The sequence below is a fragment of the Asterias rubens genome, chromosome 15 (assembly GCF_902459465.1).
Source record: "Asterias rubens chromosome 15, eAstRub1.3, whole genome shotgun sequence".
Lineage (NCBI taxonomy): Eukaryota > Metazoa > Echinodermata > Asteroidea > Forcipulatida > Asteriidae > Asterias > Asterias rubens.
The window spans coordinates 10,377,156-10,391,671 of record NC_047076.1 but is presented as its reverse complement, the minus strand read 5'-3'; the positions used below and the strand labels follow the sequence as shown (position 1 = coordinate 10,391,671).

Here is a 14,516-nt window from a genome sequence, read left to right as displayed (position 1 = left end):
TGGTTTATATTGATATCTGAAACAACAAGTCGCATCCCCTTAAGGTGATCCCCTGGCTGCCGCTTCCCAGGTTGAATCGTAATTTGGGTGTGATCCCTGGCTACACGGCAGTTAACGGTTGTATAGCTTCTGACTGGCACCCCGAACAAAGATATTGACAAAATAGGGACACCGCCAATATAGGGCTAGATAGCTCAGTTGGTAGAGCGCCGGCACGTTAATCCAGAGGTCGTTGGTTCGAATCCCACTCTAGTCAACCCCAAAATCATTATATAATATAACTAGTTTTTAACAGTGCATTTCACATTAACTGTCCTTAATCTTTCTCAGCATCCTGGGCAACCATAGTGCTCCAAGGGCTTTTCTATACACAATACATAGATCTGATTTATACACGATAAAAATAAATAAATAAATAAAATGTTCACCTCTACCTTCGCAGGTACCCGTTTATACCCCTGGGTGAAGAGTCTGTGTAGAATCTGTGGTATCACAATTAACATACAATCATATCAAATTAGTATTGAAAATGGTGTGAGTAAAAGTACGTTTTTCCAATTTTGTTTCTACTGCTTTTTTGTTCAAAGAAAATATAACTTTTATATAATAAGTTTGGATTCCACTGAGCTGCCAACACCAGATACATCTATTCAATTTAAAATCTGGTCACTTTACCAGGGCTGGTTTCTTTTGCCAGTTGTGACTTTATGTGTTTCCTATTGGTCTGACTGTTAATTTTGGATGTTGTTTTCTAGGGAGTCACAGTAGTCTTGATTGGCCTAAGATATCTAACCCTAGTGCATTAGACGGAGCTAAGCTGCAGTGCTGTGGTAGAGCTGTGAGCACTAGATGTAGAGAAATATGTGTCAAGGTATGTACTCAGCTTCCTTTCAATTAAAGCCATTGGACACTTTCGGTACAGAAAAAAAAGAAAAAAGTGCACAGATTTACAAATAACTTACAGGGTTTACAGAAGGTAATGGTGAAAGACTTCTCCTGAAATATTATTCCATGAAATGCTTTACTTTTTGAGAAACATTAAAACAATATCAATTCTCGATATTGAGAATTACGGATTTATTTTAAACACATGTCATGACACGACGAAACATGCAGAAACAAGGGTGAGTTTTCCCGTTATTTTCTCCCGACTCCGATGATCGATTGAGCCTAAATTTTCACAGGTTTGTGATTCTATATAGAAGTTGTGATACACGAAGTGTGGGCCTTGGACAGTACTGTTTACCCAAAGTGTCCAATGGCTTTAAGATTGAGATTGTGTCAATGCTCTTATTAGAGCCAAACTGGGAACAGAGAAGACAACCAGGACTGCAACATTTTTTATTTTTTTATTTTTAACATATTTATTGTTATGAGTTTGATTCAAACACAACTCAGCATCTTCCTGTGACTTTTGAAATGTATTGAATAAACCCCCAAATATTAACATACTTTCTGCAAGGTGGGAACGTTTTAAGTATGAGACCTAAATCATAGCACCATGTAATGTTTAGAAAGGTGCTGTGGCACAATATGCTGCCAATCCAGCCAGGAACACCCGGGTGAACCCCTTCTCTTTTCGATAAGTGCACTGGGTTCTTTTACATGCGTTCACAACACATGGGACCAACGGCTTTATACGTACAATCCATAGGGCGAAGCAATGGTTAAGTGTCTTGCTTAAGGACACAAGTGTCACAGCTGGGGATTTGAACCCACACTCTGCTGATCAGAAACACCACAGTTGCTCTTAACTGCTCGGCCACAACACTCTACTACCATTATACTCCTCCAAGAAGCAATGATCAGAAACACCACAGTTGCTCTTAACTGCTCGGCCACAACACTCTACTACCATTACTCCTCCAAGAAGCAATGATGTATCTGTCCGTATAAAGTGTATTTTGTTGATGTTTACCTAGCTGTACAGTACATCTTGGTCGACTAAGCAGAGTTGGAATGATTTTGATGAGCACTGTCAGTATCAACCAATGGAAGTATCACTTCTTACATGCCTCGCTGATGGTAAGTACCATTAAAGGCAAACTTTCATTCACTCAATTAAATGCATATTATGTTCGGGGATTACTGGACTTTGACAATGACCAAAGCGGTCCAGTGCCTTGAATCCTCATTACATAAAATTAGTCTGGCAGAAATTGACAAACTCAACTTGTTAATATCACAAAAAGTATATACAGATTTGTTTTTTCTTCACAGTATTTAACACATGTAGAATTTGTAAGTTTACAGAAAGATCTTGAGATTTATTCCTTTGATGACAGAGGGCGCTGTTCTCTCAAACCAGTTGTCTTCTCTAAAACAAAAATCTCCAAGATGAAAGCTTGTGGGTCTTTTAGTAGTGGCATGGTCTTTAGTCAGTCATTTGAACTACTGGCCTGGGGCCAATGAGCTATTGGTCAGAACTGTTACAAATGCTTAGTCGATATCAATGCCAGCCACAGTTTTAGCCCCTATGTTGTCTCCTCCCAACTATCTTGTACAAAATATAAAGACCATGCTTTAGGTAAATACCAGCAACATGAATATAATACACCTCAGCTCCTCCAAGACAAAAACAAGAAAGTTGATTAAAGCCATGATACACTTTTGGAACAGAAAACAAATAAAAGTTCACAGATTTACAAATAACTTACAGGGTTTACAGAAGGTAATGGTAAAAGACTTCTCTTGAAATATTAGTCCATGAAATGCTTTACTTTTTGAGAAAACATTAACACAAATATCAATTCTCGACATCGAGAATTACGGATTTATAGTAAACACATGTCATGATATGGCGAAATGTGCGGAAACAAGAGTGGGTTTTCCCGTTATTTTCTCCCGACTCCGATGACCGATTGAGCCTAAATTTTCACAGGTTTGTTATTTTATATATAAGTTGTGATACACGAAGTGTGGGCCTTGAACAATACTGTTTACTGAAAGTGTCCACTGGCTTTAAGTACTAGTCATGAAGTATTTTGTCTTCATGGTGCTCTATTTTCCTTCTCTTTTAGTCCAGGAGCCTTGTCAGCCTGGCTGTAGTGGATTAACATACTGCACTAATTTCAATGACAGGTAAGAAACAATAGCATGCTACTGACTTTCTTTATATAATGAAAACATGTTTAAAATTTGCGTTTTCATTTGAATCATTTTCACAAACCAGACATTAACCTTAGAAATTCTTAGAAACTAGATATTCTCAAAACAAAAACTTCCAGATAAAAGCAGTCATTCATTCCTAATGTATGATTAGCTTTTTATTCTTTGTAAGCTCATTCCTTCTTAAGCCTTGTCTTGATTTGTTAATTGTAAGTGCTTAATGTTTTGTTTCTAAATCATTTCAATTTGCATCACCTATTTTTGATATCACTTTCTTTAAACTGAGTATTTTTAGTCTTAAAACAAAAATGAAAATTAATGACTGAAATAGTTCAAAGGTAAACAAAAATCTAAAGAACAAGAAGTTTTCTCTTGTTATTTGGATCAGTATGCTTTGATAATTGTAACGATAACTTGATTTTTTTAATTTTTTTTATTAATTTTAATGTTGAGTTGAACATAATAGTTTTTTACCAAACACAAACTGCCAGTTGAAAAAGAAACAATTGAGTGTTGATTTTGTTTTGGTTTTGTTGTCAATGTTTAGACCCGCGGACCTGTTTCGTAGTTGTTCCACACGTTCAGACAGTGGTGCTGCAGATGATATGCAGTTATGGAGTGAAGGAGTGATACGTATGCCATTTATGGATATCCCAGTCTTAGATATCGCTGAATGTGAATCTGAGATGTGGAAAGCCATAGCATGTACTCTACAAGTCAAACCATGTCATCATGAATCACATGTTAATATGATATGCAAGTAAGTCTGCAATTTTTTATGTTCCTGTTTTAAATATTATTTAATAATGCGTTATTCTCTTTCTCTAATAGTGCGCCTTTTAGGGTTAATTTAACTTACTTTGTCATTTCTTGAACCAGTGCAGCATTTTACAGCAGTTTGAGTACTTCGATACAGGAGGGTTAACTCCTCTGGTTGCAACACCTAGTCATACTTATTTGGCATTTATAAATTTATTTATGTACTTGTATCCAATAAAATAAATAAACAAACAAACAAACAAACAAACAAACATACAAATAAACAAACAAACAATTAGACATATGTGTCAATAAGTAATTACCACTAAAACAACTTACTCTTTCAGATCGTTACTTCATAAAACTAAAGAAGCAATTAAACGTTACTTGATACCTGATAAATCTACAACCAAAAGTTTTAGTGTGTAACTACTAAGTACGTTGCTTTTCTGAGAGATGGTCAAATTAGCATTCTGCCAATACATTTGTAATTTTTAAATCTTTTTTGAAAACATACCTTATTAAGAATTACTTTTCAAACACATTTGTTGATTTTTAGTGTTTTAATATTGCTGTTTTCTGTAACAGTTGTTTCATTTGCTTTTACAAAATTTTCTGTATTTTTATTGGTTTTAATTGTACAGCGCTTTGTGATTTGTGTGACATGGAAGGTGTTTTTTAAATAATAACTATTATTATAATTATTACCAGTTGGTGAAGGGCAGAATATAAACGATAATTGTTTGTTTGTTTACTTGATAACAGAGCTGACTGTATACACATCTTAAGTCAATGCATTGACCAGTCTCGTCTAGCCAAAGGACTGACGGCAGAAGGACTTTGTAATATCTTATCACCGCTGGACGGAGATGCACCTTGCATTCCACTTAGTGAATATCTAAGTAAGTCTTTAAATACATAGAAGTGTAAATAGTTTTTGTTTTTTTGTAAACTTGTTCAAAGGTGTACATCTGGTGATCACTCTTCAGTTTAATGCAAGTAAAAACTATTTTAGCATAAGCTGCTAACAATGAAATTAGTTACCTAAGCAAACAAACAATGAACAAACACGAGCAAAGACAGGTCAGCATTGTCAGAAAGATAAAATCTATCAACAATAGGAATACAACAAAATATCCTTACATTTCACTTATCAATTTATTTTTGGTTAATCTCTTTAATTCAGAGCTTGGACCTTACGAAGACAAGAACGATGACATCACCGTTCCATGTCACAAAGATCCCTGTAACAATGAAACCACTGGCTCTAATGGTATATGCTCCATCAATAGAGAACTATGTGGCTTTGGTGAGATGTGCACCCAGACCAAATGCACCCCAGGGTGCCGGCTAGGAGAGGCTTCAACATTCTTAGTGACTCGTGGAAGTTATGTACGCCTTCCTGATTCAACGGATAACTTGGCTTGTTACAAAGCGTGTGTATGTAGCACTAATGGCATGCTGGAACACTGTCAGTCCCTACAATGTGAAACTATGGAGGAGTGCAACGTTAATGGGCAAAGAAAAGGTAGCTACTTTATTTTCAAAATGATCACTTTCATGATTTGGGTTTGAACAAGATTGATTGACTTGGGTTTAACTACAGCGGGATCTGAACCACCGACTTCCGGATTAATATGCCGGTGCTCTACAAACTGAGATAACTAGCCCTACTGTTGGACTCCCCATTTTTGTGAATATCTTTGTTTGGGGTTTCAGTCAAAAGCCATTTGACCTGTAACTGCCATAGCCGCAGGGATCAAACCCACGTTAGGTAATGATACAACCTGGGAAGCTGCAGCCAGGGAATGAGACTTATTATTATTTAAGCGACACTGTTAAATCATTTTAAGAACACTTTCCAAAATCTTAACAAATGAAAAGTAATTTGAAAAGCCACATGAAAACAATGTTTTGAATGATTTCTTTTGATTGTGTATAGAGCATGGCAGCCACTACCAGACAGGTTGCAATGACTGTGTGTGTTTCAATGGTGAAGAGACATGCTCTAAGAGACATTGTCTAAACCCATCGATGCTAACTACAGATACAAGACAGTACGCTGCTCTACCTTGCGACTGCACTGATCAATATGTACCAGTATGTGGGGCTAATGGACGCACCTATCCAAGTGCTTGTCTGGCCAGGTAAGTTCAGAAACTAGGACAGATGAAATCAGTTATAAAGATAGGTCATAGATTGTTTTTTTGTCAATGTAATGCTGATTAACAGGCAAAATTATAAAGAAAGTCACATGAATCCATTGCCTAACTGTAGAAAACGGAACAAAAAACTGTCAAGGTATTTTCACAAGAATGCCAAATCCATCCACGCTTAGCGAGGTGACGGCAGGTATGTGTACCAACCGCATTTCTGGCAGTAGCATCTATGAAAGGAAATCTAAGAGAGGCTCCATGCATGCATGAGTCGTTTCTCAGATTCAAATGGTTTAAGGGTGAAACAAATTATCCAAATCAAACTACTTTGAAGGGAATTCTTTCTTTAAATGGTTTAGCTACCCAAAAGACAAATATGATAAATCTTCTCTTACATGCTTAACTGTTAACAGTTAAATGCATGTTTTTAAACCACCTGTTTCTCACGCCCATATTGTTACCAATTTGTTTATTTATGTGCCAGGTGTGCAGCCAATCTCCGTGATGACCAATTTGAGTTTGGGCGATGTGACTCAATGAGTGAGCCGTGTGTTAGTAACCAGTGCAATGCTGATGAACGGTAAGTTTCATAAGTCAGCGAGTCATCAAATTGGCCCTTCCCCAAGCCCTGAAAGGGAATCACCGCTAAGCATGTCCCTGTTAACAGCTGGTAAATGTACACACAAATCATGTTGTAAGTTTCTGTTCATCTTGTGAGTTGGGTTAACATTTTGAGCAAAGTTTTCTAGAGTTGTGAGGAAATTGATGAGGTAACTACGTGTAAATCAGTTTAGAATAGTGATTTCTCACACGGCCAATGGCATATAACAGACCAATGATGGAACATAATTTAATACTGCATTAGAAACTTGAAAACAAACTTGACTAAAAATTAAGGGATAAATTAATTAGAAATGATTGAATATATGTTTTGATTTAAGGTGTGTAGCAAAGCGTCGTGTTTGTATCAGCATCAGCTTCTCTGAGTGTCCACAGTATGAGTGTGGTAAGTTATTAATTAATAACAACAATATTAATAATAATAATTAAAATAATATATTAATAATAGGTATTTATAAAGCGCCTTTACCAAAAGATTAAAGCACTGAACAGAATAAAACAAGAAACAAATACCAAAGACAAGGCTTACAAGAACAAAAAATGTTTCAAGACGTTTCCTGAGAATGGTGAGAGAAGTATGATTCCTAATGTTATTATGGAGAAAGCTCAAAAATTTTGGTACTCTTATAGGAAAAGAAACATTGGAAAGTTTCCTATTCGGACGTGACCTCTACCAATTTGATCTCTTTTAGTGAATGAAAGTAGCGGGAATCTTGCGGACATTAAGCATACAGTCACTATGATCATGTTGGTACAAGTTGTGTGGGCACTATGGTTTCTTAATGGTTAATCAATACCTTCATTTCTTCAGTTGTTTTTATCTTTCTTATTAAGTGGGATTTGAAACTTTGCATGGTGAAAATACGATATGGCAGGTTGAGTTGGGGTGGCTCTGAAAAGAACCATTGGTTTCAACTCTAAAAAGTCTATAAATGTTGATTATTATGATTTGTTTGCAGTATTAACCGGACATCACAGCTGCAGTAATGAACCCTATTCCCCAGCCTGTGATACTGATGGTAGACAACATTCTAATCTATGTGCTCTACACCGTAGAGAAAAGATATTAGATTACCTCGGTCCATGCCAGGTAGATAGTCATATCTATTTAAATAAAAAGTACTATGTTAATTGAGAGTATTGAATTTAGGATTGCATACAAAGAGAGACAAACTTGACATCCATAATCGTAAGTGGCAAAGCATTGTATCATGATTGCTGAAGTCAGGCCAGGTTTCCAAACTGTTTGTGTTATGGGGCCTTGCAGTAAGCTGACTGTGTTCTTTTTCTGTGACATTTGATGCTCCTTATCATTAGCTGTGTATTCAAATCAAGGAACAGTGGACAACATTTTGAAACCTGCGCTGGGCAGCATAATGTATTTTGCTCAGAGTGCTGGGCAAAAATTGTGAGTCGTGGGAAAGCCGTCCCAGCACCGCCCACCGTTACTATACACTGGGACAATTGTAACTCACTGTTAGTCACTAGTGGTCAGTTACTGCACTTAAAAGTCAAATTTAACTCTGTCTGTAGTGCCATGAGATTTCTAAGCAGCTGCTTACATACCAAACTTATTTTGTGTATTTTCTTTTATTGACTTTTTGCAGACAAGGTGTAGCGCCGTTAATCGTCGCCAAGTCTGTGGTCAGAATGGTGAGACGTATCTGAGTGAATGTGCTGCGTGCAGTGATAGAACCATCATTGATTATTATGGACCTTGTGAAGCTGTAGGGAAACAAACCGGTGAGTTACTACACTAGGTTTAAAGGCACTGGACACTATTGGTAATTGTCAAAGACTAGCCTTCACAGTTGGTGTATCTCAACATAAGCATGAAATAACAAACCTGTGCAAATTGGAGCTCAATCGGTCATTGAACTTGCGAGATTATAATGAACGAAAAAAACACCCTTAGATGGGTGATTTCGAGACCTCAAGTTCTAAATCTGAGGTCTCGAAATCAAATTCATGTAAAATTACTTCTTTCTCGAAAACTATGGCACTTCAGAGGGAGCCGTTTCTCACAATGTTTTATACCATCAACCTCTCCCCATTACTCATCACCAAGAAAGGTTTTATGCTAATAATTATTTTGAGTAATTACCAATAGTGTCCACTGTCTTTAAAAGCACTGGACACCTTTGGTTAACTGTCAAAGACATAAAAGAACAAACCTGTGAAAATTTGGACTAGATTATTCATCTATTCATTTCTTTTATTTTTTACTACAAACAAAGAAAAGTGATAAAATTGACATTATATTATAACAATTAAGTTGACTTGTTTTATTTGGTGTTATAGGTAATGCTACAGAGCCACAGTGTGCCTCCGTACAATGTCCTGAGCCATTGATAGCACATTGCGTTGGGATTACACCTCCTGGTGCTTGCTGTCCAGTTTGTGGTAAGTCTACACTTAAACCCGGTTCCCAGTGGAGTTTTTTTTAAGGACAACAACTTTTATTGTTATTACTATTTATTTGACCAAAACAATGCAAAATGTGCACAGATAACAGCACAAAATAACAAATATGCACACAATAACATGAAAAAAACACAAGAAATACACCTATAAACATCTTAAAAGGGCCAACACAACATTAGAACAATTACTCAAGGACAGACCAAAATGCAAAAAAGTAGAATGAATCGCTATTATCCGCTGTAGAGTGATGAAGTGGAAAAAAGTGGTGGTATTGGATCTGTAAACTATGAAACTGTTGAGATTAAGTGACTTTCATTGGGCAAACAGTGCTTTGTAATCATACTTTAGTTTGCATTTTGAGTAATTGGCAATAATTCCTGCTACTTTTGTGTAAGAGATAAATGGCAATATGTTTTGTTGATTGTTTCCTTTCAGCGGCATACACCAGAGTTCTTTACAGTGTGACTGAAGCTGAAAGAACTGCAGCTGCATTTGGTAATCAGGCAGTCTCCGTAGCTGATATATTAAAGGGATTACGTCCAATCGTAGCTGTGGTAAGTCTCTTCATTCTGGACAATTTATTGAAAGTTTTGTAAAAGTGTGTTTCCAAAAGCCTATTCATTGTTGAATTGAATGCTTCTTGTTAGATGAAATAAATATTTGTGCAAATTAACTTTATAAAATAATTTTTAAAAATCAGTTAATGCCATGGCCTGACAATTTGACTCTAGCAGAGTGTTCCCTGAATGCTAAAGGGGTAAAAATGTCCGGCCATTATAAGTATATTTATACCCATAATATTTCTTATGGTTGGTAAGCAGTTTGCCACAGCTCATTCTAATTCCTCTATAATTTGGCAAACACTGTCATCTTGCACAGGTCAATTTCAGTTGTTCAACACAAAGTCACAGAATGCTAATCTATTTTTTTGTATAAAAGTTTGCTCACTTGTCTTGTATTAAAGTCTTCCTGCATAATACAATGTAATGTCACATACCTTACGTTTATTTTTCCTCATAAATACCAGTAAACGTTGCATTAATGTGACAATGTATTTCTTTGTACTATAGGCTGAATGTGATCTTTATGGATATCTCAACATTGAAGGTGACATTGTCATCTCTGTTATGTCTACTAAAGCAATCCCTAATGAAATACAGGTAAGATACAATCCTACCAGCCACAAACAGGTTCTCAAAATATTTGTCAAATTCATCCCTGAATTTCCTCTTTCAATACAAAACGGAAAGAAACAAACTATAAAGCTCTGATGTACATGTACGTGGTTTGATTGGCCCTGTAATTGCCCCACGGCACCTTGTAATATTGCTTTGTTATAAAAGGAGGACATTTCGTAATTCAAGCGTAGTCCCACCACGTTTGCAGGAAATTACCGAATGTTGAAGCGCCATGAGCGTCACTGAGTGACAGATATGAGGACTATAAAAAAAAGCCACTATTAGTGTTATTAAGGGAATCAATGTGTGGTGAAGAGGTTTTCAACTAGTGGTTTAATCCCAACAAGGCCTGGTTCTTGATAGTTTTACCGAGACAAAGTCGAGGTAAATTATCAAGAACCAGGCCTCGGCGGGTTTAAACCACTCGTTGAAAACCGATGCAACACACTTTGATTATATCATCCGTTCAAACAACCCCTCGTGATGCCCTCTCGACCAATCAGAATGGATAAACTGTCTTAGGTATTTATTAATATTTGGTATTATTATGATACCCTGGGATGAGCCAGGGATGGCACTGTGAAATGAACAGTTTGTTTTCCAAACGTCCCAATAGATAATCATAAATCTTTAATTGGTTGTGTTTAGATCGAGGCATGCAACAAAGAGGCTGAGAAACTGGGAGCCTTGATCAACACTCGTAGTCCAATGGTGGTCTCTTACATGTACATGTCTCCCTTACTAGCAGCTAGAACATCAATGGTCACCACACAGGTCATGACTAAGGGTAGCGCTCAACATCTTACCATCAGTACTACATTATTACTATGGTGTAGCGTTTTAGTACTTCTAATACAAAGAATATCATATAGGTGATACTATGCCTAGTGTATATTATGTAACTTGTATAAAAAAAAGTTTATGTCTATCCATTTTATGATATATGTATATACTTGTACAATTGTATTCTTTTTGTACATAAACTGGGTTTTTTTCAATCGTTTTTTGTTTAAATAAATTTGAACATTTGAATGTTATTTATTTTTTCCTTAATGATATGCTCTGTAGTCAATGATTACGTCGTCTGTACTAATGTTTTCAAAATGTGACCATAATTATAAAGGGATGAATGGGATTAATGGCATCCCTCGAGTCTTGATGGTTCCATATTATTAATTAAAGATACGTTACCTCAATAGGGTTTATAGTTAAAGGCAGTTGACACTACTTCTATGGGTTTTGCCAACAAAGTATACAAGTTTGATGGTTTGATCAAGGAACACAAATTGAAAAGATACTAGCTGTCGATCACAACAGTCACTGACCTGGACTAGTCCACATCCTCCACGGGGGAGGAAGCCGAGCAATACAAAATACAGTTGTACCATTATAGTGAAAGGGGGTATTTTCACTACAAACAAAAAACCCCAAACAAAAGGTTTTACTGAAATATGGTTCAGGTTATTTAAACATATTTTATATTTAATTTGAATACTTGATGAAACCGGCACTTTTTTTATTTTATTTATCATGTCTTTGGTTTACATTGAAAGTCAAAATTGTACAGAAATGTAAATAGGGATGTACATGGTGAAAATAAAACGAGGTGCTTATTGTACAGAAATAAAACATGACCAAAGTGGTCTGTAACTTTATAATAGCTCAGCTTTCAAGTGTGTTTTTGTGTTTTGAGTTTACTTCACCTTGTTGGCCCAGACAACATTAAAATATATGTATATATACTTTTCTGAAGAAGGTCCGGTTTGGATCGAAAGCTAAGGCCACCTACCCTATTCATTATATATTCTTTTCTAGAAATATCAAATGATCATCTTAAAAAGCCCATTTTTACACATCAGCAATTTAGCAGGGGTCCCTTGCTTTAAATGCATGCTTTAACTCTTGGGGGCGGTTCTAGATGTAAAGAAAAGAGGGAGGTTGGGATGGACAAGGCTAATAGAAGAAGGGGTTATATTAGGGGCGGTTCAAGATGGAAAGAAAAGGGGGAGTTTGGGATGGAAGTACAAGGCTTATAGAAGAAGGGGGTACATGTTGGGGACGGTTCAAGAATGAAAGAAAACTGGGGAGGTTGGATGGAAGTACAAGGCTAAAAGTGGAAGGTGTATATTAGGGGTGGTTCAAAATGGAAAGAAAAGGGGGGAGGTTGAGATGGAAGTACAAGGCTAAAAGTGGAAGGTGTATATTAGGGGTGGTTCAAAATGGAAAGAAAAGGGGGGAGGTTGAGATGGAAGTACAAGGCTAAAAGTGGAAGGTGTATATTAGGGGTGGTTCAAAATGGAAAGAAAAGGGGGAGGGTGAGATGGAAGTACAAGGCTAAAAGTGGAAGGTGTATATTAGGGGTGGTTCAAAATGGAAAGAAAAGGGGGAGGGTGAGATGGAAGTACAAGGCTAAAAGTGGAAGGTGTATATTAGGGGTGGTTCAAAATGGAAAGAAAAGGGGGAGGGTGAGATGGAAGTACAAGGCTAAAAGTGGAAGTTGTATATTAGGGGTGGTTCAAAATGGAAAGAAAAGGGGGAGGGTGAGATGGAAGTACAAGGCTAAAAGTGGAAGGTGTATATTAGGGGTGGTTCAAAATGGAAAGAAAAGGGGGAGGGTGAGATGGAAGTACAAGGCTAAAAGTGGAAGGTGTATATTAGGGGTGGTTCAAAATGGAAAGAAAAGGGGGAGGGTGAGATGGAAGTACAAGGCTAAAAGTGGAAGGTGTATATTAGGGGTGGTTCAAAATGGAAAGAAAAGGGGGAGGGTGAGATGGAAGTACAAGGCTAAAAGTGGAAGTTGTATATTAGGGGTGGTTCAAAATGGAAAGAAAAGGGGGAGGGTGAGATGGAAGTACAAGGCTAAAAGTGGAAGGTGTATATTAGGGGTGGTTCAAAATGGAAAAAAAAGGGGGAGGGTGAGATGGAAGTACAAGGCTAAAAGTGGAAGTTGTATATTAGGGGTGGTTCAAAATGGAAAGAAAAGGGGGAGGGTGAGATGGAAGTACAAGGCTAAAAGTGGAAGGTGTATATTAGGGGTGGTTCAAAATGGAAAGAAAAGGGGGAGGGTGAGATGGAAGTACAAGGCTAAAAGTGGAAGGTGTATATCTTGGGGTGGTTCAAAATGGAAAGAAAAGGGGGAGGGTGAGATGGAAGTACAAGGCTATAGTAGAAGGGGTATATCTTGGGGCAGTTCAAGATTTACAGAAAATAGGGAGGTTAGGATGGAAGTATACTGGCTAATAGTAGAAGGGGTATATAAACAGCAAGGTTACTTCAAGAATTCCTACAGAGCCTCCTTCAGAGTAGGCTTAACAAGTAGCTGTGACTGAGACGAGGTATTTTTCAAGGCAAGCCTCGTGTGCGTCCAGCTGGTAACACCAACGCCGCATGCTTGCAACGTTCATGGTGCATTACGGCCGGTCACATCCGTAAAACCCTAAACTAGTCACCAGTCTATCCGCAAGAATTCACGCGGGAAGTATGTCATAAAGTTGGTCAGGCGAGTTCAAAAGACTGATGCACAAAATTGGCATAAAACTTATCTGAATAGTTTACTTCTAAATTTGGTTAGAATTTATTCATGTTTAATATTAATTGTGAACGCACATTTAGAACAAAAAATCAAAAAGCTATACCCCTCTTCAATTAAAAAATAAAATGATCCCTATTGACCCATTTCACCTGACGTCATCAGCAGAAAAATCTTGAATGCGCCATACTGGTGGGCAATTTCACTGTGCGTTTTTATATTAACTCTATGCTGCGCGTTATGCAGTGAAAGTGTGCATTTTAGGCGACGCGGCGTTAATACACGTAAACCTAACTGCCCACCAACATCGTGAGCGTGGCATTGGTCGCCGCGTGTGATACGCGTGCAAGGGGTCAATAGGCAAACATAAACTTTACCCCACAATATGGAGTCCCTGGTTGAGTTCAATAATAATTCTTCAGTAACGCTATGTTTTCCTATTTCCAGCCACAAGCCTTCATAAATTAAAACTTTTAGTCCCAAACGCACAAAAGCTCTATGAGTGTGATGATCACTGACCATGCAGTCAGTAAAAAACAAGCAAAAGATGTACGCCCCAAATTAATATGCATTTTTCGCTTATACATTTTTTGTATCCCCTATTTTTTAAAATTCATCCAACTTAGTTAGTGCATTTATAAACATTGATAACTTTCATAAGAAAAGATCACGATTAGATAAAGGAACAAAGGACATTATACCATTGATACAACCATCCACCCCTTTCGGCTGCGTTTGAGG

General features: G+C 37.2%; 1 protein-coding gene across 1 annotated transcript in view; it reads left to right on the top strand.

The window, feature by feature from the left end:
• The window catches only part of LOC117299858 (reversion-inducing cysteine-rich protein with Kazal motifs-like), a 65,394-nt gene extending 53,488 nt beyond the window's left edge, over positions 1-11,906 (top strand). Inside the window, exons 10-24 of the mRNA XM_033783427.1 lie at positions 756-871; positions 1,923-2,025; positions 3,021-3,081; positions 3,656-3,868; positions 4,633-4,769; positions 5,054-5,395; positions 5,810-6,014; positions 6,508-6,603; positions 6,965-7,029; positions 7,604-7,734; positions 8,252-8,387; positions 8,946-9,047; positions 9,504-9,622; positions 10,139-10,228; positions 10,895-11,906. Coding sequence (XP_033639318.1) covers positions 756-871; positions 1,923-2,025; positions 3,021-3,081; positions 3,656-3,868; positions 4,633-4,769; positions 5,054-5,395; positions 5,810-6,014; positions 6,508-6,603; positions 6,965-7,029; positions 7,604-7,734; positions 8,252-8,387; positions 8,946-9,047; positions 9,504-9,622; positions 10,139-10,228; positions 10,895-11,122 — 2,144 coding nt within the window. The 3' untranslated portion in view covers positions 11,123-11,906. The remainder of the gene's footprint in view (positions 1-755; positions 872-1,922; positions 2,026-3,020; positions 3,082-3,655; positions 3,869-4,632; positions 4,770-5,053; positions 5,396-5,809; positions 6,015-6,507; positions 6,604-6,964; positions 7,030-7,603; positions 7,735-8,251; positions 8,388-8,945; positions 9,048-9,503; positions 9,623-10,138; positions 10,229-10,894) is intronic.
• The last annotated feature ends 2,610 nt before the right edge of the window (positions 11,907-14,516 follow it).